Source organism: Schistocerca serialis, chromosome 7, assembly GCF_023864345.2.
Source record: "Schistocerca serialis cubense isolate TAMUIC-IGC-003099 chromosome 7, iqSchSeri2.2, whole genome shotgun sequence".
Taxonomy (NCBI): domain Eukaryota; kingdom Metazoa; phylum Arthropoda; class Insecta; order Orthoptera; family Acrididae; genus Schistocerca; species Schistocerca serialis.
Genome location: NC_064644.1, coordinates 549579710 through 549604015, shown reverse-complemented (window position 1 = coordinate 549604015; position 24306 = coordinate 549579710). Strand labels below are relative to the sequence as shown.

Here is a 24306-nt window from a genome sequence, read left to right as displayed (position 1 = left end):
TTTAGGGACAGTGACAGCAGGGCTTATGACTGAATATGTGTAAAAGAATCCTGTGGTCCTAGTGTCACAATTTCCAAATCAGAATGCATTGAGCATGTGCAGAATAGAATGGGGTCCAGGTTGAGAAGACTTGAGGAGGAGGAGATTGGTGTTAACATTCTGTCAGCAATGATGTCATTAGAGACAGAGCACACTCTTGGATTAGGGAAGGATGGAGAAGGAAAGTGGTTGTGCCCTTTCAAAGGAACTGTCCTGGCATTTGAGAAGACTATTAAAGGAAAAGTAAAAAAGAGTACTGGAAGAGGATAAGAAGATAGGTGGTAAGGGTCGCCAGAGAAATGTTGAAATAGGTAGATTAAAGAATTACTATGGCTTGGCCATAAGAAAAAATGTTGGGAATTTAGAAAACTTGAATACAGCTGCGTGAGCTACCCTTTTCCATAAGCTTTTCACAAATGAAGATCCTCAGCAATTTCTTTGCTGGAATGATTCTGGCACTTGGCGCAAGTCCCAGCATTCTTTACCTGCTGCAATAATGAATGAAATTAATACTTTATTATACTTTGTTGAAGAAATGTCTTCATGGGAAAATACAAAATTAAAATGAATGTGTAAATTGTGTCATTTGGACCTGGCTACCAAAAACTGTATTTGATCAGATTACAGCCCTCAAATTTGGTGTTTATGATGCAATTTTATGCTTCAGTGAAGCAAGGAAACTGGATGTTTTGGAAGCATTGGGCATCAAATATAGTAGAAATACTGCCAAATCCTTGGTGTAAATAGGTAGAGAGAATCCACAGAGCAGAAATTACCTTAAACATGGTAGGATGGATCCTTCATGATGCAAGGAGGGGTAAGGAGGGGGGGGTTACAGACAAGAGATAACAAATGTTCTCTTCAATTACATCATACCTGGTGATAAAAACAAAGAACACAGTTTAACAATGACAGATCGTGAGTTTTGGCTGTCAGACTGGTTGTGCCACAAGGTTACTTGTTTGGGCCTTTGTTGTTCACTATATATGTAAATTACTTGCTAGTATTATTTTGTGGTATCATCTGCATATTGTGTGGACTTATACATTTGCTACAGTTAAAAAGACTTGCTGTATTAAAGCATAAAAGTTAGGATCATCTCAGAGCAGTCAATATATAACTTCGAACCAAAGAACTGGATGTTAATCATGAAAAATATGCAAATATTCTGTTTAGTTTATTTACTAAAGATGAAACAATGGCTGTGCTTATATTAAACTTCTTATGATTCAAAACTAATATGGGGAAGTCATATTAAATAGCTGTGTGCACAATTTACAAATGTTTCAGATTTATTAAGTAAACTTAGATCTTGTGTCAGTAATGTGCTGTTGCTCAATACAATGTGGTGTATGCCTATTGACCCTTGACATATAAAGACCTGATCTGAGAAAATTTGTCTGGTGACAGAAAAAGAAAAAGGAAGTCTTATTTGGCAAAAGAAGCCAATCACATGCCCCTCTTGATTTCAAATAAAAAAATAAAAATAAAAACAGAACCATGTACTGTGCTGAAGGAACAACATCGATATCCCACTGTCACTCAAAAGGAAACTCAAGACAATTAAACACTTTGATTGAAAGCAGAGATCAAGGCTTGGTGCCTGTAGGGATGTAGGTGCTGCAGTTTCAAACTGCCACTTCATGTCACTCAGTCCCGTGTCAGGATGGAGCTGCTGTGAGCTGCCCAACTTGCCTTCTGCATGTGCGTCACTTCATTCCTCTCTGGAAGATTCCAGGCACTGCTGTTGCATCTATATAAAAGGAACACTGTGCCAGCCCCAGCAGTCAGTGATTTTTAACTCCTGGTGGTGGTGGTGGTGGTGGTGACAACTATTGCAATCTCGAGTATTTTATTTGAACTGATGTGGTTTGTAATCCTAGAGATTTTATTGAAGCATGCCAGCATGAAAGACTCTGAGGACACGTGAATTTATTATTATCTGACTTGTTGCCTGCATGGGCATATGGTGTGGCACTATATGTATTCAGAACAGGATTTGTTTGTTGCATTCTGCAATATACACTCCTGGAAATGGAAAAAAGAACACATTGACACCGGTGTGTCAGACCCACCATACTTGCTCCGGACACTGCGAGAGGGCTGTACAAGCAATGATCACACGCACGGCACAGCGGACACACCAGGAACCGCGGTGTTGGCCGTCGAATGGCGCTAGCTGCGCAGCATTTGTGCACCGCCGCCGTCAGTGTCAGCCAGTTTGCCATGGCATACGGAGCTCCATCGCAGTCTTTAACACTGGTAGCATGCCACGACAGCGTGGACGTGGACCGTATGTGCAGTTGACGGACTTTGAGCGAGGGCGTATAGTGGGCATGCGGGAGGCCGGGTGGACGTACCGCCGAATTGCTCAACACATGGGGCGTGAGGTCTCCACAGTACATCGATGTTGTCGCCAGTGGTCGGCGGAAGGTTCACGTGCCCGTCGACCTGGGACCGGACCGCAGCGACGCACGGATGCACGCCAAGACCGTAGGATCCTACGCAGTGCCGTAGGGGACCGCACCGCCACTTCCCAGCAAATTAGGGACACTGTTGCTCCTGGGGTATCGGCGAGGACCATTCGCAACCGTCTCCATGAAGCTGGGCTACGGTCCCGCACACCGTTAGGCCATCTTCCGCTCACGCCCCAACATCGTGCAGCCCGCCTCCAGTGGTGTCGCCACAGGCGTGAATGGAGGGACAAATGGAGACGTGTCGTCTTCAGCGATGAGAGTCGCTTCTGCCTTGGTGCCAATGATGGTCGTATGCGTGCTTGGCGCCGTGCAGGTGAGCGCCACAATGAGGACTGCATACGACCGAGGCACACAGGGCCAACACCCGGCATCATGGTGTGGGGCCCGGCATCATGGTGTGGGGAGCGATCTCCTACACTGGCCGTACACCACTGGTGATTGTCGAGGGGACACTGAATAGTGCACGGTACATCCAAACCGTCATCGAACCCATCGTTCTACCATTCCTAGACCGGCAAGGGAACTTGGTGTTCCAACAGGACATTGCACGTCCGCATGTATCCCGTGCCACCCAGCGTGCTCTAGAAGGTGTAAGTCAACTACCCTGGCCAGCAAGATCTCCGGATCTGTCCCCCATTGAGCATGTTTGGGACTGGATGAAGCGTCGTGTCACGCGGTCTGCACGTCCATCACGAACGCTGGTCCAACTGAGGCGCCAGGTGGAAATGGCATGGCAAGCCGTTCCACAGGACTACATCCAGCATCTCTACGATCGTCTCCATGGGAGAATAGCAGCCTGCATTGCTGCGAAAGGTGGATATACACTGTACTAGTGCCGACATTGTGCATGCTCTGTTGCCTGTGTCTATGTGCCTGTGGTTCTGTCAGTGTGATCATGTGATGTATCTGACCCCAGGAATGTGTCAATAAAGTTTCCCCTTCCTGGGACAATGAATTCACGGTGTTCTTATTTCAATTTCCAGGAGTGTATTTCACTTCAAAAATCACGAAAAATATCAACACTTATGATACAATCTAGAAACAAATCCTATACACTAATTATTGCACATGTCCCCACAAATAACAGCTGGCCACTGTGGCTGAGCAGTTCTAGGTGCTTCAGTCCGGAACCGCGAGACTGCTATGGTCGCAGGTTCAAATCCTGGATGTGTGTGATGGGCATGGATGTGTGTGATGTCCTTAGGACAGTTAGGTTAAACAGTTCTAAGTTCTAGGGGACAGATGACCTCGGATGTTAAGTCCGATAGTGCTCAGAGCCATTTGAATCATTTTTGAACCCACAAATAACAGCAACAAGAAAAACCCACAGATGGTAGAAGAATTTTGGAGTATCTGGAAGAAACCACCAACAAAATCCACTCGAAGCATGTGAAAGTGTTACTAGGAGGTTTTAATGTACAGTTAGGAAAGGAAAGAAATGGACCACAAGAGGACAAACAAGAGTGAACTGAACATGACCAACCCCTGCAGGAATTTTGAGCTTAAAATCATGTCAACACATTCCAGAAATCACATAAGAAACTACAAAATTGTAAATCCCCCAACACTCCCATAGGAGAATTTTGGATAGACCACATAGCAATGTCCATGAAATACACTAGAGAAGTAAAGGATTTTTCGAATCTAATGACCATCTACTACAGCTCAAAGTGAACAGGCAGATTAAGAAAACTACAGAACTTTCAGAACAGACCTACAGTGTCTACAGGTAAATAAGAAAGAAATAAAATTGGCGCATCCACTGAGAAAAATGAAATATGGGTGGAGGAACATGACACACAAAAGAATCATAGAAGAAAGAATACAAGCCTAAAAGAAGATTAAGGCACAGAACATCTAAAAAATGGGAATAATTTGACAGGATACAGAAAACCCTTTCAAAAATAATTGGTAGGGAAAAAAAGAGGTTATGAAAACAACAGATTGAAAGACGTAGAAGAGGACTTCAACAGAAAAGTAAAAAAGAAATTTTTACAGAACAGACCAGAAAATATGACACGAGATAAACCACCAAGTTTATGCTTCAAAAGCGATTAGTAGCAATGAGATTTTTGGGGAAATTGAAGTGTATATCAAAAGGATAAGCAAATGGGAAATGGAGGTGCTGTATGTGTAGCAGTAGAAAAAAAACTCAAATCCACTAAGATAGAAATGGAAGCTGCATGTGAGATTGTTTGGAAAAGACTCAGTATGGATCCTCCAGTCGCCTACCTGACCAATCTCCTCATGTAAGTGAAAACTTCAGAGAAAACCTCAATTCACTTGTACATAAGTTCCCAGTTATATAGTAATCATTAGTGGAGACTTTAATGAGCCAACAATTAATTGGAAAAATTGCAATATTGTTAGTGGTGGATGTGATAAGACATCCTGTAAAACTTTACTGATTGCCTTCTCTGAAAACTACCTAGAACAGATTGTTAGGAACCCCACTCATGTTGGAAATGTATTGGATGTAATAACAGCAAATAGACCTGACCTCTTTGAGGAGTTTCACATTGAAACTAGCATCAATGACCATGACGAGGTTGTGGCAACAATGATTAACTAAGTAAAAAGGACAACTAAAACACGCTGAAAGATATATATGTTCAGTAAACTAGATAAAAACTCGGTAATGTCTTACCTCTATAAGTTACTTGAAACATCCAGCATAGACCAGGAGAACCTCCATAGTGTACAGTCACTCTAAAGAAACAGAAATTATTGTGTAATAGTTGTAAAACAAAGCATAGGGCTATAGATAGACAAATGCTGAATGAAAAGCATTTGACTGTCAAGAGAGCAATGTGTGATACCTTCAGTGACTACTGTAGCAGAATATTGTCAAATCACATTTCACAAATTCCAAAAAATTCTGGTCATATTTAAGGGATGTTAGTGGCACCAAAGTTAGCATACAGCCCCTAGCAAATGAGACAGGAACTGCTGATACGCTGAACTCCATTTTCAAATGTACCTTTACAAAGGAAAACTCAGGAGAAATGCCTTGATTTAATCCTCATACCACTGAAAAGATTAATGAAATAAGTATTAGTGTCAGTGGTGTTCAGAAACAATTGAAATCATTAAAATTGAACAAAGTTCCAGGTCCTGATGGAATCCTTGTCAATTTCTATTCTGAATTTGTGGCTGAGTTAGCCTGTCTTCTCACTATAATGTATCATAGATCGCTGAAACAAAAGACCATGCCCAGTTCTTGGAAAAGGCACAAGTCACACCTGTCTATGAGAACGGCTGTAGAAGTGATCCACAAAACTACTGTCCAATGTCCTTTCTCATAAATTTATGTAGAATCTTGGAACATATTCCGAGCTCAAACATAATGAGAGATCTTGAACAGAATGACCTCCTCAATATCAACCAGCATGATTTTCGAAAACATTGATCATGTGAAACCAAACTCTCACTTTTCTCACATGACATACTGAAAACTTTGGATCAAGGCAACCAGGTAGATGCAGTGTTTCTCAATTTCTGAAAAGCCTTTGGCTGAGTATTATACCTACACTTATCGGCAAAAGTATGATCATAGGGATCTCAATTGAAATATGTAATTGGATTGAGGACGTTTTGTAGGGAGTACACAGCATATTATCTTGGATGGGAGTTATCGCCAGATGTAGAAGTAACTTTGGGTGTGCCCTAGGGAAGTCTGTTGGGGGTCCTTGATGTTCTTGTCGTATATTAATGACCTTGCAGACAATATTAACAGTAAAATCAGGCTTTTTGCAGATGATGCAGATATCTATAATGAAATACTATCTGAGAGAAGCTGCAGAAATGTTCAGTCAGATCTTAACAAGATTTCAACTTGTGCTGAGAGTGGCAACTTGCTCTAAATATTCAGAAATGTGCTCTTCACAAAAGGAAAAAATGTAGTATCCCATGACTATAATATCAGTGAGTCACTGTTGGAATTAGCCAACTTACACAAATACCTGGGTTAACACTTTGTACGGATATCAAATGGAATGATAACATAGGTTCAGTCTTGGGTAAAGCAGGTGGCAGTCTTTGGTTTATTGGTAGAATACTGGGGAAGTGCAATGAGATTGCTTGCAAATCACTTGTGCAATCCATCCTAGAATATTGCTCAAGTGTGTGGGACCCATACCAAATAGGACCAGTGGCAGAGAAAGAGAAATCTCAAGGAGGAGGTGCTAAAGGTATCTTGAGCTACCTTTACTTTCACTGTAATAAAAAAATAATCAAGTCACATCCAAAGTTTAAGAAAGTTTTATTTAAACTATTGTTACGTTATTAGTAAAAATATTGTTAAGTCTTGTAACAGTATTTTTACTGAGAAATTACTATGAAATACTATTATAACAATTCACAATCAACTGATCAGTCTTGACTAATCTTCACATTTGCACTTGCTACAACTATGACTTCTTTCTTATTCATTCTTCAGTCTTAATATTTCTGCTTCTGAATGTAAATTTCCTCCTATTCGGCAAATAGTCTGTATTTATAACTCTACATATCGAAGGCTTTCTGTACAAGAAAAAGGTAGAATGGTCACAACTTTTCTCATACAGATGCCAGACAGAATAATGTATTGAGACTGCTAGAATGGCCGCGACTTTTCTCGTAGCTATGTGTTAGCTATCTATATGGCAGACAGAAACATATATAATACAATGACGTGGACACACATGCTACATAGAAAAGTACAACTACTCGATAACTTTATTCAGTCATGTCAACTGACGAAAGAAACGAATGAATAGTGTTCAGGCTAACTGGCAGGGGTGGCAGTGCGGGTGGCCCCGCAAGGGAGGGGGCGCGCCCCGTGTGCCCCCTATAAGTATCCGCCACTGGGTAGGACTAACATGGGAAATTGAACGTATACAGAGAAGGGCAGCACAAATGGTCACAGGCTTGTTTAATCCATGGGAGAGAGTCGGAGAAATACTGAAGGAACTGAAATGGCAGACTCTGGAAGACAGGCGTAAAGTCATTAACAAGTTTCAAGAACCGGTTTTAAATGATTACTCTAGGAACTTACTTCAGTTCCCTACGTATCACTCACACTGTGATCATGAGGATAAGATTAGAATAATTACTGCACACCCAAAGGCATTCAGACAATCATTCTTCCCATGCTCCATACATGAATGGAACAGGAAGAAACCCTAATAACTGGTACAATCAGATGTACCCTATGCCATGCACTTCACAGTGGTTTGCAGATTATAAGTGTAGATAGAGATGTAGAAAGATAAGATGGACCACTGGAGACAAACCTGAAAAAGAACTGTAAAATATTAGTGCAATAGTTTGACACACTACTAAGCTGTGATAAAGTGACAAGAGTCTGCAGTTCGATTAGCCAGAACCTAGCTTGGATTCCAGACCTCCAACACATAAGAAGATCATGAAAATAAGAAAATAATTGAAGAGTAACAGGGCACCTGGAGAAGATTGATTGATTTTGAAATTCTGGAAATTGGACAACAGAAACATTACACCCAAAATACACCGAATCATTAGAAACATCTGAGGAGCAGAAAAGGTCCCAGATAAATCAAAATGGGCCTTAGTACGTCCATTCCACAAGAAAGGAGATAATACAGACCTTAATAATTACATAGGAATTCCATTACTGCCTGTGACACAAAATCCTATCCAAAGCCCTGTTAAATTGGCAAGAACCTGAGATAGATCCCCAGAGAGGAGAATACCAAGGAAAATTCAGAAAGAGAAGGTCATTCAGTGAACAGATATGGTGCATAAGAACAATATTAACAATGAGAAAGTGCAGGAACACCACAACAACATTCACTGACGTTAAGAAGGCCTACAACTCCATAGATAGAAAAACGCTCTTCAGCACACTGCAAGAAATGAAGGTGGACAACAAGAGCAGAAAGCTAATCCAGGAAACATCAACACATAAAATATCCAAAGTAAAGTTCATAGGACAGATCTTGGAACCATTTAAAATCAAGACATGACTGAGACAAAGAGATGGCGTGTCACCCATTCTATTCGATCCAGTTTTGGAGAAAATAATGACCCGGGACAAAGGAGTCAATGGGGCAAAGATGGGGAGACACAAGGATAGAACTGTAAACATTAACTATCTGACCTTTGATGGTGATATAGACATCATAACAAATATCAGAAAAGAAGGCAAAGAGGCTCTAGAGCCACTACACAAAATGTCAATCAAAGAGGACTACACATCTCATATGAAAAAACACAGTAGGTGCCTGGGAGAGACTATAGAGAAACAGGACTGAACTTGACATCCAATGAAGAGAGGATCACAAAATTATAGAAAGCATACAGACTTTCATAGAACCATTACAACAAAAAAAAGTGTTTTCATCAATGCCAAATTAAGACATTGTAGTACAGTAATTCTACCAGAGATCTGTTATGCCTCAGAAACAACAGTAATCAAGGGAAGAATGAAAATCAGGGAGATGGAAGAACAAGATCGGAAAATGCTGAGAAAGATCTATACTGGCCATTTCAGAAAGGGGGCCTCTGGATAAAGAGACCAACAAAGGAGCTATAACAACAGAGGGATTATTACAAACATCAGGAAAAGAAGGGCAAAGTTCTACACACAAATACATGGGATAAATGAAGACATACTGACTAAGAATATCTTTAAAATAGTGATAACTATTGTAGTGAAAAGCAGTTGGGTAAAGGAAACCTTGGAAAACCTCAAGAAATCAAACATCTCCACAGAAGACATGGCAGGCAGGAAAAAAAAGGAAAAAAAACCCAGAAATTTCAGAAAACGTCCTAGGAGAAGAAAACAGGAAAGAAGTGGACAGGAGAAGACAACAAGAAGAAGAAGAAACACATTAAAATATATTTAATGGTAAATGTGTTCTACAGTTTTGCATCACCTTGGTTCCAAGAGATCTAGAACCTATGCAGAAAATTGGAACAGAGATCAACATAAACATCATTTCCACCCTTTTTATTGCTCATGAAAACCACACATTGCATGTTGTTCCACCATACAGCGAGAACTTCAGAGGTGGTGGTCCATATTGCTGTACACAGCGGTACCTCTAATACCCAATAGCATGTCCTCTTGCATTGATGCATGCCTATATTCATTGTGGCATACTATCCACAAGTTCATCAAGCCACTGTTGATCCAGATTGTCCCACTCCTCAACGGCAATTCAGTGGAGATCCCTCAGAGTGGTTGGTGGGTCATGTCATCCATAAACAGCCCTTTTCAATCTATCCCAGGCATGTTTGATAGAGTTCATGTCTGGAGAATATGCTAGCCACTCTAGTCAAGCGATGTTGTTATCCTGAAGGAAGTCATTCACAAGATGTGCACGTTGGGGGGGTGTGAATTGTTATCCATGAAGACGAATGCTATGCCAATATGCTGCCAATATAGTTGCACTATCGGTCATAGTATGACATTTGTGTATCATACAGCCATTACGGCACTTTCCATGATGACCAACGGCGTACGTTGCCCAACATAATGCTACCCAAAAACAGCAGGGAACATCCACCTTGCTGCACTTGATGGGCAGTGTGTCTAAGGTGTTCAGCCTGACTGGGTTGCTTCCAAACACGTCTCCAACAATTGTCTGGTTGAAGACATGTACAACACTCATTGGTGAAGAGAACATGATGCCAATACTGAACGGTCCATTCGGCATGTCGTTGGGCCTATCTGTACCTCACTGCATAGTATTGATAGATATTGGGAGTGTAGTTGTGCAACATGCAGCCTATTGTGCACAGTTTTAGTCATAACACTACGTCCTGTGGCTGCACGAAAGCCTTGTTCAACATGGTGGCGTTGCTGTCAGGGTTCCTCCGAGCCATAATCCACAGGTAGCGGTCATACACTGCAGTTGTAGTCCTTGGGCGGCCTGAGCGAGGCATGTTGACAATTCCTGTCTCTGTGTATCTCCTCCATGTCTGAACAACACTGCTTTGGTTCCCTCGAAGACGTCTGGACACTTCCCTGTTGAGAGCCCTTCCTGGCACAAAGTACAATGCAGATGCAATCGAAGTAACAATGCGGATGTGATTGAACTGCAGTATTGGCCATCTAGGCACGGTTGAACTACATACAACACGAGCCATGTACCTCCTTCCTGGTGGAATGTCTGGAACTGATCAGCTGTCGGACCCCCTCTGTCTAACAGGTGTTGCGAACACCTTGTTTACACCTTTGGGTGGATTTAGTGACATCTCTGAATAGTCAAAGGGACTGAACTGGACTGTGTCTGTGATACAGTATCCACAGTCAACAACTATCTTCAGAAGTTTTGGGAACCAGCGTGATGCAAAACTTTTTTGATGTGTGAATTAAGTACTAATGTTATACCATTTATGTTTTGCATGGACAGTAGGTACTCATGAAGTTTTAATTATCACCTCGGAATATAAAGTTAACTACATAGCTTTTTGTTTTATTGCAGGTACATGTGTGCAACCCTGGGACACACTGAAATCCCCACACAGAAGCACCATAGCATACCACAAAATAGGACAGTCTGTCTCTAGTATATCAGTGGGCTGCACCGTTCTGTTTTGGCTTCTCTAGTGTTGTGCTATGGTGCTGTTGTGTGAGAATTGCAATGAGTATGAGGGATGCAGACATGTACCTGCAATCAAACAGAAAGTTAATTACCTAACTTGATTTTTTAATTCTGATGGTTTAAACTTTGACTCCCTCTCACATGTGTATACGTAGTGAACATGTTTTGTCTTATTTGTTGGACAAATTGTATTGTGATCAACAATAGTAAACTCCTGTTGTATCTTACTACCTCTTTTTCACAGTGTATATCAATATTAACATTACATTTATGTTTACATTTACATTTGGATGTACCTCTATGTATATACTCTTCATATGAATTTTTATGCATACTTGTACACAAAATTATGACATTTATTGCTTTATATGCTTAAGATGGATAGTATGTAAACAAAAATAATAATACTACCATCTGCCACTTTCCAATGAACTCATAGCTTTTTCACTGCCCCACTGTGATTGTCTAAATTTTCTTACCATTGTTCACTAAGCAATTCCTATTAAAAGGATCACTTCAGTTATTTTTATTTGTTTTTCAGATTGCTGATACAGTGTCATGTGGGTCAGAACAGAGCCGTGCTTCTGCTAATGGAACTGCCTATACCTCCCAAGGCAAAATCCGAAAGTACAATGCTGCTTCTTCATCAGGTGGATACCTAGTTAACGGAGAAGCATGCCCAACTGTGGAAGTGGTTAGGCCTGCGAGTGAAAAGTACAGAGGAGAAATCTCAAAGGAGTACCTTAAAAATTCGAATCTCAAACTTGCTAACTGCAGTGAACCCGATATACCTGAAAGCAAAGTTTCTGGCAGGGAGGATATAATGAATGGTAAACTAAGTACAGAGCAAGCACAGAGCCTTTCTTCTGTTATTCAGGCACGAAGAAAGATACAAGTCCCAAAGGATATATTTGAGTTCAAAAATGATGATGATTATGTAATGATTTCACTTACAAGTAATAAACTGAATACTCATGAAACTGGTTACTTGAATGGTGACAGTCTTCTTGGCAGGCTGGCGGAAAGTAAGATAGTGAATGGAAATGCAGCAGATATTGAACTGAAAAATGGTTTCATCAATGGAGATGCCTCACCAGAGGACCACTTGCAGAATGATGAGCTTACAGCTACAGGACAAAAGGACCCTAGTCTCTCTGGTGATGCCCTTGATATAAAGCACAAGACAGATACAAACGAATCTCATGACCAGGTAGAAAGAGATACGAAAAACGACAATTTAGGTGCCAGCATGCCTGATGTTATTTGTGGAAGTGAGATACGTAATGAGTCTTACACAAAAAAGAGACAAAGTCTTCCTGAAAATGACCTTGGTGTAATTTGTGACAAACCAATCAGTAATGGGTGTGAGGATGAGACTGATTATGCCAAGGGCAATGATGAAATTACACTTTCTGGATCTGAATCTCCAACTTCACAGTGGGATCGTGCTGTATCTGAAGTGAAGGAGCAGGCAATAGCACGACTTCAAGAAGAACTGCACAAGGCCCATCAAGAACTGAAGCTCCGGGATGAAGAAGTCAGCAGGTTGAGCCGTATTCGTCAGGAGGTTGAAGGAGAACTGGAAGAACTCACAGCTAGCCTGTTTCAAGTAAGCATTTTGTTTTTTACCACTTTCATCATTTTATGTTTATAGCACCATGACATTTTCTATTGTTATATTCTTTGCAAACTGTAAGCAGATTTTTAACTGAATATCTGTTAAACATTTAGAAAATGAAATGTGGGGGCAAGTATTCAGTGATGTATGTGTGCATTTGGTTATATCAAGTTGCCATCACTACTGACATATTCCAAACAGTTTGACGTCATGTTTGTCATTGCAATATCAGAGAATTTCTCTTTTTTTTCTCCAAATATCGTAGAAAGATGTAAAGAAATTTGTCAGAACTCTTGACTCAACTAGACTGAGATGAGGTGTTATCTGCAGACACCACAGAGGAAAGGAAAGATGAAGAAGAATGGGAACTGACTGAAGATGTGAAGATTCCAATCAAAAGACATGGAAACAGCAAATCCCAGGTGAGGACAACAAGTTTCCATTCAAAGGCTGTACAGTCCATAATCATTATGCCAATGAGGCAAAATTGCTGTCAGCAATGAGGCAATAATACCTCTGAAGCACCAGGTTCATGTTTGGTGAAACACAGTGTCTTGTTGTATGAATAAGTCCATTCCTGCCCGCTACACATCCTCATCTGACAGGAATCATTGACCCTTCAGGGCCTTTTTTAAGGACCAAAAGCATGATACTTGCATGGAAAGAGATCAGAACTTGAGTGGGCATAACTTCTGCATTACGACATTTGCACTATGAGGCATGTGTTAACATGAAGCACAGCACTCCTTGGTGCACCATTCCGTGATGGTGGTTTCCAATGTACATTGTGCCCATACACATTCTTCATTCTCCAGTGGATGTCTACTGGTGTTTGTCCTTCAGCAGCCGAGATAAGAATAACAGCATGTTGGTCCTGTTGGGATGCATTTAGTAATAACATCGCCATGGTTCATGTTTCTGTGTTTATCACATGCTTATCAGAAAGACATAGATGCCATGCTAATCCCTTGCCTACATGTTGGTGCTTATATACCCACATCATAGTTGCACTACGTTGTTTATACGCTGCAGCAATCCCTGAAACAGAAGGTTTTTGATTACACATTATACTAAATGAATTGAGCCACGAGTTGAAAGAAATGTGCTAGAAAATGGATAACTATGTGCAGTAGATTGGGCTAAAGATGAATAAAGACAAAATGGACTTCATGCAGTCGGGAAGAAAATGATGAGGAATAATTTCTTGAGATGGATTGTATGAAGTGTAAAAGAGTTAGGTTCAAATATTTGGAGTCTTGGTTGACCAATGACAACAGCATAGGAATGGACATCAAGGAAAGAATAGCAGTGAGAATGAAATGCACATATTCCCTCAGGGAAACACACAGCCCAGAATCAATGTCAGTGAACATTAAGATGAGAACCTATAATGCCGTGATATGCGCAGCAGTAACACGTTGTTCAGTAACCTGGAGCATGACTAAATGAGAAAAGGAAAAAGTATTAATATTTGAAAGAAGAGAAATGAAAATATGGGGAACAATCTTCAGTAGTGCAGAATGAGGGAGGAAGAGGAAGAATGAGGAAATCTACTTCTTGATGCAACAACTGTCAATCCTACAGGAGCTAAAGAGCAGAAGAATCCAGTGGACAGGCCTTGTAGCCCGTATGCCAGAAAGACAGGTAAGGAAGGCACTTCAGTGGAAACCAAACACTAGACACCCCATAGGATGACCAGGGCAATGCTAGATGGTAGCCCTTGAGTTGAAGACACCTGGAGGAACTGAGCACAAAACTGAAAGGAATGATGGCAGTCTTTGGAAGCAGTGCATAGTCTGCAGGGCCTATGGTCACTGAATGTATATATGTGTAGATATGTATGTAGCTGGAGCAAGCAAATGAAACCATACAGTTCCAGAGACTTTTTAAGTCTCAAACACCCATGATGTGTATTTGCAGACTGGAGTGATGAATGAAAACCGAGTGCAGAACAGAAGACAAAATTTTTGTACTAGTTAGGGGTGTTAAAGTAACGCTTATAAAGTGGTCACCAAGGATCTTTAAATATCTGTCATGCTCAAACACAACTCTGTGAGTAAACAATAAAGGTGACGTGTATTGTGACAAGTAATTGGTGTTTCAAAAGTAATTGTTCCCAGCGTATTAGCAGTAGTGAAACGATTTTTTATCCAAATACATTGAAGGATTTTAAACTACTTTTATTAATGAAAAACGTTGTTGGTTGAATTTTTCCATCATCAGGTAGCACTGTAGTTGAGTCAGTAGTTTGTCTAGTGGTGTTGCAATGCCGAAAAGTGTCTGCCCACAAAATGTTGACCTGCCTGTCTACATTAATTTCAGTTTGTACCATCAGTAAGTCCATATGAAACACTATGAATACTATATTAAAGGTAGCTGAAGTCCGAACTGTTGATGAGACACTATACATCTTTTTTTCTGAGGCTTTTGTGTTTCTGAAGCCTGTAAATTTTTTTGTGGAGCGCTTGACTGTAATCTTAAGGTGGTGATATAGCCTCTACTCATTGTCCACCAATATATTTGAGAGCCTCAACAACATTAAAGTTGTACAATCACAGTGCATCACCAGATTTTGCATTGTGTGTTCATGTAATGATAGTTAGTGTGTATTTGGTGTCTGTTCTGAGTAGAATAATACTAGCTTTGTGCATGTTAATGACTTTCTCTGGCAATTGTTTTTCTGTTAATAATGTTTTCTGCTCCTGTTAAATAATTTATTGATGACGTGGTGATTTATGTTCCACTCACTCAGTCAAAACTAATTTCTAACCTTCCTGTTGCACTTGTCATCTAATCTGAGTATCCTTCTCTTTCCTTTTTTACGTGATTTTTCACCCATGATCTTCATATACTTGCACTGATATTTTTGCTCATTTTCTTAAGGCTTTGTTTTATCTTGAATCATTGTGTATTGTTTAATCATTTATTCTTTGAATGGTTCTAACTAGTTACTAGTTGGCAACTAATTAGTTACCAAATCCAATTTTTAATTTATTGAGTCATTAATCACATTCTACAGATCCTATGATGAAGGAAAAAAACCTTCAGGTGCACACCAAGAAAAAGTATTTTAAAGAAATAGAAATGGTTGTATAAACTGCATTAATAAGTAAGTATTGTTAAACTGCTAAACACTATTTGTGCTTACTCAGGCTAAATGTAATAGATAAAAGCAGCAGAAGGTTTCCTTATCACTGCCATTTTCCATGTCTGTGTTTACTTCTTCAGTTTTAATTAATTTTGTCTTTGTGATGTTGTCATCCTGTCATAATGAACATTCATGACTATTTTCTATTCACATTACTAATTGTAATAATGGGCAAACTATAAATGCACATCATCACACCTTTACTTACCTTTGTCTCTCTTCTACATGTTGTTACCTCATTAATCATTTTCAAATTTCCATTATTGTGCAACAGAACATGAAATTAAGTTACTAACTCTCTTCACATATTTGATTATTCTGATAGAGAGAATGTTAGTTTCTTTGCTATCTTTGGATATCCATGCAGAGACTAGATACCACACAGGTATCCAGTTAATGGCTTAGTTCCTATGTGTAGCTTCTGTAATGAAAGTAGCTATTAAGAAAACAATTACACTACACCTTTTGGAGCACTAACATCAGAAAAAGACTAGGATCCAAATGTTCAAGTCACTTGCGTAGAGTACTACTAGCTGTACATTATCAGAATAGATTTTCAACACAAAAAAATCAAGAATGCACTGCATAGGAAATGATTTTTGAAGATGATCCTATGGGGTGACTTTAAAAGAAAAAAATAGGTTGGCTGAAATGATAGAAAAATGCAAATAGAAAAAAAATCTTTGTGGAGCTATAGTGAAGAAGCAGTTACTGTGAAATGGTCATGTAAGGAAGGTTACTACAAGAGTACTGTCACAAATAACTAGGAAGAGTACAAAGAGAAAGATACTAGGCAGACTAAAGAACAGGTAAATGGAAGCTAGAAGCAGCTTACTAGAGGACGAGTGGCAAAATTAAATTAAATTAAGTTAAATGTGACTAGGCTCCCCTGTCAAATAGACCAGTCACCTTGTGCAAGTCTTTCTAGTTTCTGCCATTTTGGTGACTTGTATATCGATGAGGATGAAATGATGATGAATACAACACAACATCTAAGTCCCTGAGCAGAGAAAATCTCTGAGCTGGCTGGGAATTGAACCTGGGCCAAGAGCACGGCATTTTGCCACATTGACTACTCAGCTACAGAAGCAAACAGTGGCAAAATGAAAAGCTGTGACATGTAGGGTGTTACAAACAACTTTTGTAATAAAGTCTTGTTTGTGTAATAATTGCACTTGGTTCCTGCATCAGTACAATACTTCTTTTCGTAAAGCTATATTTTTGTATAGCAAAGATTGAAGCTACCTCTAGATTTCTTGACACACCTATGCAACTCGTGACTGTCAGACCTCACAAATTGTTAGTTGCTGTATGTTTTCAGTGTGTATACTGAAGAATTAATGCAAATGAAAACACTCAGAATCTGACAAACATTGGTTTGCTCTAGTCTTCTCCAAAGATCAAAGTCAGTTATCACTAACTCAGTCACAGTAAAAACAAAACACGATAACAATTACCAATGATATTGTCTTTCTTAAAACTGCTGAGGTGATCATCTTATACCCAAAGCGAGATATTTGTAGTTTGGTGTGTAATAAGTGTTGTGTACCACTTCATACACAACAGTAAGGAGAGGTGGACCACAGAGTGGTGCAGCAGGAAAACTAAACAGAAATGGAAATGATTAGCAAACATGTAAATACAGTAAACAAAAGTTTTACTTAATGCTTTCTCCAAGTGTTGCAAAGAAACTCTACAAAAGAACAAGCAGCAATAAAGTCCAGCTACTAAAGAGCATCACACAGTGTGAGGTTCCCACTATTAATGCCCAAATGAACTGTCAAAGAATGCGACTGAGCCTGGGCTGTGTAGCTGCCACCGGCCATCCTATCTTGTGGTGGCAGAGGGCGCTCAATGTCAGAGCCATTGAAGACATGGTTCAGCATGCACACTTCACTGGATCCATTAGGTCTGTTGGAAACGTGTGTTTCTGTTACCAACTGTGTGATACGGGTGAGGGTGGTATTGATCTATGATAACACAAAAAGACTCTCATATGTCTTTTATCATCTTTATAGAGGCAAGTGAAGTTAACTGCTTTTTAAATTCAGTGGATTTGTTGAGATTAATATGTGTACTTCCACAGCTCTATCAGGCACCACATAACTATTGACCTAAACTCATTATCGTGGAAGCTACAAAGAAAAATGGAAATGCAGTACTTTGTTTTTATGATACAAACATTTCATGTATACTAACAGTAAATTTATTATGTAAGTGATGCATCTTAATTATTTTTGTATGTGTTCTTTCTTCACTGAATTTCTTTTGCAGGAAGCACACAATATGGTTCGTGCAGCAAATGTAAAACAAGCAGCAGCTGAAAGATCACTGAAAGAGAGTCAAATGCAAGTGGAAGTTTTGATGGCTGAAGTAGCAGCTTTGAAAACTTTGGTCCTCACCTCCACACCTAGCAGACCCAACCCTCACCTTCATCCTCAAATAGACAATAGAGCAAGCAGGAGTAAGGATGATGCTACCCCAACAGGTAAATGATGGGGGAAGAATAATTCTTAATGATACGTGTATGTCTGTTAAAAGTAAAGTAACTACTAGAAACTAAATATATCATAAATGATAGCTTCTAAATAATTAACCCTGTGGTGCAGTTGTCACTGCAACGGACACCTATTAATGTCGCTTCTTAGGTGTTTTTAATCAGTCATGAGGCTGCAAATGCATTAGGGAATATCCACTGCATGGACTGCATGCATTTGCAGCCTCTTGACTGATTAAAAACACCAAAGAAGCAACATTAACAGGTGTCCACTGCAGTGGACAATTGCTCCACAGGGTTAACATTCTTAGTTTTATGAAATTTTTAGAAAAATATGTCAGTACATAATGGAAAAAAAATGTAAATACTCTGTTGATCTTACTTATGGACTATTGCACATTTCATAACAGGTGTTGGGTTGTTCAACAAAAAACATAGGAGATCTCCATCACATTATAATTTGAAATATGGCAGAGAAAATTCTCCACCAGAGTCTCCAGTAAAAGAACAACAAGTGATACCCCCCGAACCAAGTGACAACAAAGATGGATGGGAAGTAAGTAAAAGAGGAAATTTGATGAAATAATTATGACTTATTGTGAGCAGGATGTTTAATACAGGTTTTCATTCACATTTCAAAAGATAAAATGGTAGTTAAAAATATCTTTATGTCACAAGTACAGTATGAAATTCCTATTTAGGGCAGCTAAACAAGGTGTCCCAGAAATGTTGTGACAAACTGCAAGGGCTTGAAGAGGGTGTTTTGAGGAATGGATCAAGGATGGGAACCCGTGTTCAGAAACACCACACAATGATGTTACAGAGCATCAAAGTTATAGACATTGGTGCCTGCCACTAGGCCACCCTTCTGGCAGTAAATGTGGCTTTGTACACTGAAAAACCATAGGCGAAATGTCTCACTCTTATTAACTCATGCACGATCTCTGTCTTGCATATTAACTGGTCTTCCACCCTTAAACTCTCAGGTTTTCAAATCTCGTCCTGTGCAGTCCCCGACAATCAGTCGCTCCATCTCATTCCATCTGGTAAGTCTTTCCTGACCCAGGGTTCTGGGTGACTTTTCTGAACTGTATCCCTTTCCCTAAAACACTCCAGTCCCTTTCCTTCTCCTCTCTCCCTTCCCATTGAACTCTTCTGTCAGAAAGAGGAGCATTGGCTCTGAAAGCTTGTAAAAAAAGTTGAACCTTTTTGTCTGTGTTCTCCTGCTGCCACTTGTGAGAAGATTTTTTTATCTATTCATTTATATTATTTCAAAATGTTGTTTGTTATTCAGTGATCATCACTGATTGCCACAAATCTCACTGGAAAAGATGGAGCAAGCTACTGGGTAGAAAGGCCTCATCTCCTATAAGTACTTCGATGGATTATGGTTTCAGGCACGATTTTCCACACACAATTTATTTTTCTCCTGGAACCTTCTAAAATCTCCAATATTTTTTGGTAAACGGGAGAAAAATAAACTGCAGATAGAAACCTGTGGTTAAACTGTTATCCACAGAGGCAACAGAGCATTTCACTCACAGTAGACAAAGCCTGTCTACACAGCAGCTAACTCCATCTTCTCCACTGGTGATCGTGGCAGTCAGTTGTGATCACTCAGTAACAAGTAACATTGTGAGATGTTCCACACATGGTCCACCAGTGTATAAAGTCACATATGCTGCCAAAAGGGTGGCATAGTTGCAGGCGTCAGCACCTATAACTTTAACACTCTGTAGCATCATAGGATGACATTTCGCAACACAGGTCCCTATTGTTGAATTGGTCACCAAGGCACTCCCTACAACCCCTCAAAGTTTGCTGCAATATTTCTGGGACACCCTCTATCTTTCGCTGTGTAACCCGTAAACATCTTTTTAGCCATAAGATTTTGAATGTATGAAAGATATGTGAGTAAATTGATTCACATATTGTCGTCAGCTTCAAACTTCCCCACATTTGCCACCTGGTCACAATCATCCATTCAGTTGTCTTGTAGTACTCACTTCATAACATGAAGTGTGTCTACCCTTATTCCATGGAATATTAACAGAGCTTAATTACCTGCCCAGACAGCCGCACATTATTTTCCCACTTCAGAGACTCAGGAAGGCATGCTGTCCCCAGATTGATTCCATATGGCAGACTAACAGTGAGGGCTGGTGTCCTGGCCTGTCTGGATGTGGTTTTTGTGTGGTTTCCAGTATCGGAGTAAATGAATACTGGGATGGTACTTACGTCTCACCTCAGATTCCCAATTTGCAGGCATTTTATGCACTGTAACAATTTCATGTGGATAGCACTAGATGCAGACAGATAGGGTGCATAATCTTCATCAAAGGAGGGGAGGGGGGATTGGTGATGACAGGAAGGGAATCCAGCCACCTTCTACCACTAACATTGCCAAATCAAGATTAACTTGCCAACCCCATGAAGATATGGGTTAAGGCCTGGAAAAAAAGAGGAATATTAACAGAGTTTAATTGAAATATCATTTTCATACATTGTCATAACTTTTCATAGACTGTGATATAATATAAATAACATTTGTTGACCAAGCAAGGTGGTGCAGTGATTAGCACACTGTACACGCATTTGGGAGGACGACGTCCTGCGTCCAGCCATCCTGATTTAGGTCTTCCATGATTTCCCTAAACCACTTCTGGCAAATGCTAGGATGGTTCCTTTGAAAGGGCATCTCCAACTTCCTTCCCTATCGTTCCATAATCCAATGGGACCGATGACCTCACTGTTTGGTCCCCTCCTTCAAATCAACCAACCAATATCTGGTTGATGTACATTAATGACTGATACAATTTTGTTATTATTGTCAACCCAGCAATTAGAATGAATAATTTAATCTCCCTTTTCATGTTTTCTTCAAGTGATAATTTAATTTAACAATATTGCAGGTTGATCCAAATATTCACAAAGAATTTGTCGCATGGAAACAGAACCCCAAGCTGGACAAATCAGATCCATTCATTGCAAGGATATATAATGAAGACATAAATCTGTGTCTTGATTTTCCAAATGGAGAACTGGCTGCCAAAGTACGGGATGCTGTTGAAGAAGGAAATATTTTTATTGAAGCAGTCAGTGACAAAAGCAAAACCATATTTCCTAAGTAAGTACAGCAGTGATAGAAATTGCACAACAAACCAATCAGTAATAACAGTACTGCATGAAACTGCATACCACTCGATATCTAACTATAGTCATCCATAGATTATGTTGTAGTGCAAGCTGTTTTGTCAGAAAATTCTCTCAAGCAATCTATACATTTAAAAAGTATGACCACTCAAATGTTATGTTACTCAGCAGTTAACTGTGAACCCTAATTATTGTAAGCAGCTTGTGTGCAACGGGAGTGACAGGTATAGACCAAAAAAAGGAGATGCTTAGAGATGACCACACCTAACAGACTTAGGTCATGAAGAAACATGTAGCAACAGTCTTTTCCAACTTCTGAAAATGAATAGGTATTTAAAAAATTAACATATCCATGAGGTTTATTCATTGTATCTTCTTGATCATTTATAATCACACTACTAAGAAAAACTGCCATTTGTAGAATTGTGAAATTTTTATCTTTATCATCACTTTTAAAATATTAGAGCTCATCTGTTGCCACTCCTGTATGCTATGCTGTACTTGGTGTAATCTTTGAGTCTTTCGCTCTGACCTTCAGTTCTTCTTTCTCCTTTCGATATGTATGTATTGCCATGGTGCAGCCATTCAACTCACGTACATTCTGTTTAGTAATAATTTTGTTTTCTTAACCTCTTATTCTATCAGTGAGACCTCTTTGATACTGGCTGTATCTTTTGCACTCTGTCAAAATATTATTGCTTTGGATTTTTAATTGTGTTAGACGTATGTTTTAATCAGTGTGTGCCATTACCTCTTTACGCTATTGCATTACTCTACACAATGGCAGTCCCCTCTGATCATAGTTTCTTGGGTTGTCATTGCATTCTGCAGATCAGTCTCAGACTGTTCACACTTTGTTCCTTTCCCTCTAAATCTGTCTTCATCTGTTGTCCCCACCTTCAGTCATACAACAGTTTATAGCAGGTACATCAATTCTTTATCCATATCTTTACTAACATGGTTAAGTCTGCTACTGCAGTCGTATTGGTATTTATTACAGCCATTCCACTTCATACATTTTTGGCTTCCTTTCCCTACAAACTAATAATAAAGAATATCATTTAATTGTTCTTATTATGTCAGCTTTTGGCTGTGGAATTACTATGCATGCAGAAGCACATTATCATACTCCAGTATTGCAAAACCCTCCCTACTGTTGAATGGTAATGCTAATATATTCTGTCATAGAATGGATATCATATTCTGCTACAAAAGAAACACATTAACTCCATAAGATTACTAAAGTTGTAACACTGTTATTACTCAATAGCTCTCAAAAACTGTGCACATATATTGTGCTACATGCCCAGCTATAAGAACGAATGAATTACTGCAAAAACTGTAGAATTTTCATTCACTGGTTCTACTCATTGAATAAAGCTTTGCCATCAAGATATGCAGTGTTCTACTGTTCTTTAATGAGGTTATAAAAAGCCTAAAATATTTTAATGAGTCTCTTGTGGTGTCCATTTTCACAACAGCTATATATGAATTGCAGTAGTTTAAAAAATGCCTTTTGCATGCTACATACTAAGCTTTCTATTTAACATGTGTATCCAGATGTGTTATGTCTTGCTTATGACATACCTCCAATGGGAATCCTGAAATATTGCAGATTTTTTCGTTTGCAAATATAGGTTATTGTTTTGTTTACAAACAATGTTTGGTTTACAAGCTAATCTCTAAGTACCTATGCATTTCATTATAAAAACTTCAATGAACTGTTCTAAACCTGTAACCTACAGCACAAACAATAAGCTATATGTGCAAATGAAAAAATCATGTGATATTTCATGACACCCACTGAAGTTGCTTCCTGTAAATAAGGCAAAACATTTTTGGGTGTGCAAGTTAAATAAAAAACATAATGTGCAGCTTACAAAAGGCATTTTTCTTTTAAACTACTGCAGTTTAAATTACTTTTCATCATAATGTTATAGCTATTGATACAGGACTAAAAGAATTCAAACTGTGGAAAGAATCATCAACACAACTGAACTGTGGGTGACAAGAAACATAAACTATTTTCCATGTCTCTTTTACTGACTATATTTCTTTATTTGTATTTTATAGTACTTACTTTAAAGAGTTAGTTCCTTTTTTGAATGTTGGCAACATTGTTATACAGCTGCGATTTTATATAAGATGCCACTAAATGGTATATCTGAGAGATAATTTTGTATTTATTACTTACCTATTTTTCATGTGGTCCATTGCCCAGCACAAGCCTTTCAATTGATTACTACTTCAGCAACTTTATTAAATTGCCAAAAGTGTGGCAACATTTTCTTGGATGTTTAACTCCTTGGTTCTGAAATGCTAGAAGTCAGATTGCCTTCAGGTTACTTGTGTTTTATGTCCAGCCAAACCTTAGTGATCAAAGCCATAGTAAGCATGAGTGAATGCTAAGTTTTAGAGAAATGATATATAATTTATGGTAATAAGTATAAGATTTGGACTTTTAGTTTTGATTGCACACTATGACAGATATGTTTCGGGAGCTTAAATTGCAATTGTATGTAATGTGTGCTTCATGATGACAACACTTACATACCAGTTTGTAGGGACCATGTAATTAATTCTACTTAAAGCATAAAAAATGGGAATCATGTTGTGCTGTTGACTCTCAAAGAAAATTAAGCGAAATGTAGACTGCAGTATTGGACTAGCTGACCAAATACTATGATGCAGGTTTTAAGATCTTTAACCACATTGACCACGGAGATTAGAGCTGGGTGTGACACTCAACCCTTATAGCCAAATTCTGGTTATGGAGGAGAGGCACTCATGATTGCAGTGTTGAA

General features: G+C 39.2%; 1 protein-coding gene across 1 annotated transcript in view; it reads left to right on the top strand.

Annotated features, from left to right (window-relative positions):
• LOC126412162 (guanine nucleotide exchange factor for Rab-3A-like) overlaps positions 1-24306 on the top strand; it is a 247794-nt gene that overhangs the window by 210140 nt on the left and 13348 nt on the right. The window contains exons 4-7 of the mRNA XM_050081628.1: positions 11628-12695; positions 18127-18340; positions 18760-18905; positions 21262-21476. Of these exons, the coding sequence (XP_049937585.1) occupies positions 11628-12695; positions 18127-18340; positions 18760-18905; positions 21262-21476 (1643 nt within the window). The remainder of the gene's footprint in view (positions 1-11627; positions 12696-18126; positions 18341-18759; positions 18906-21261; positions 21477-24306) is intronic.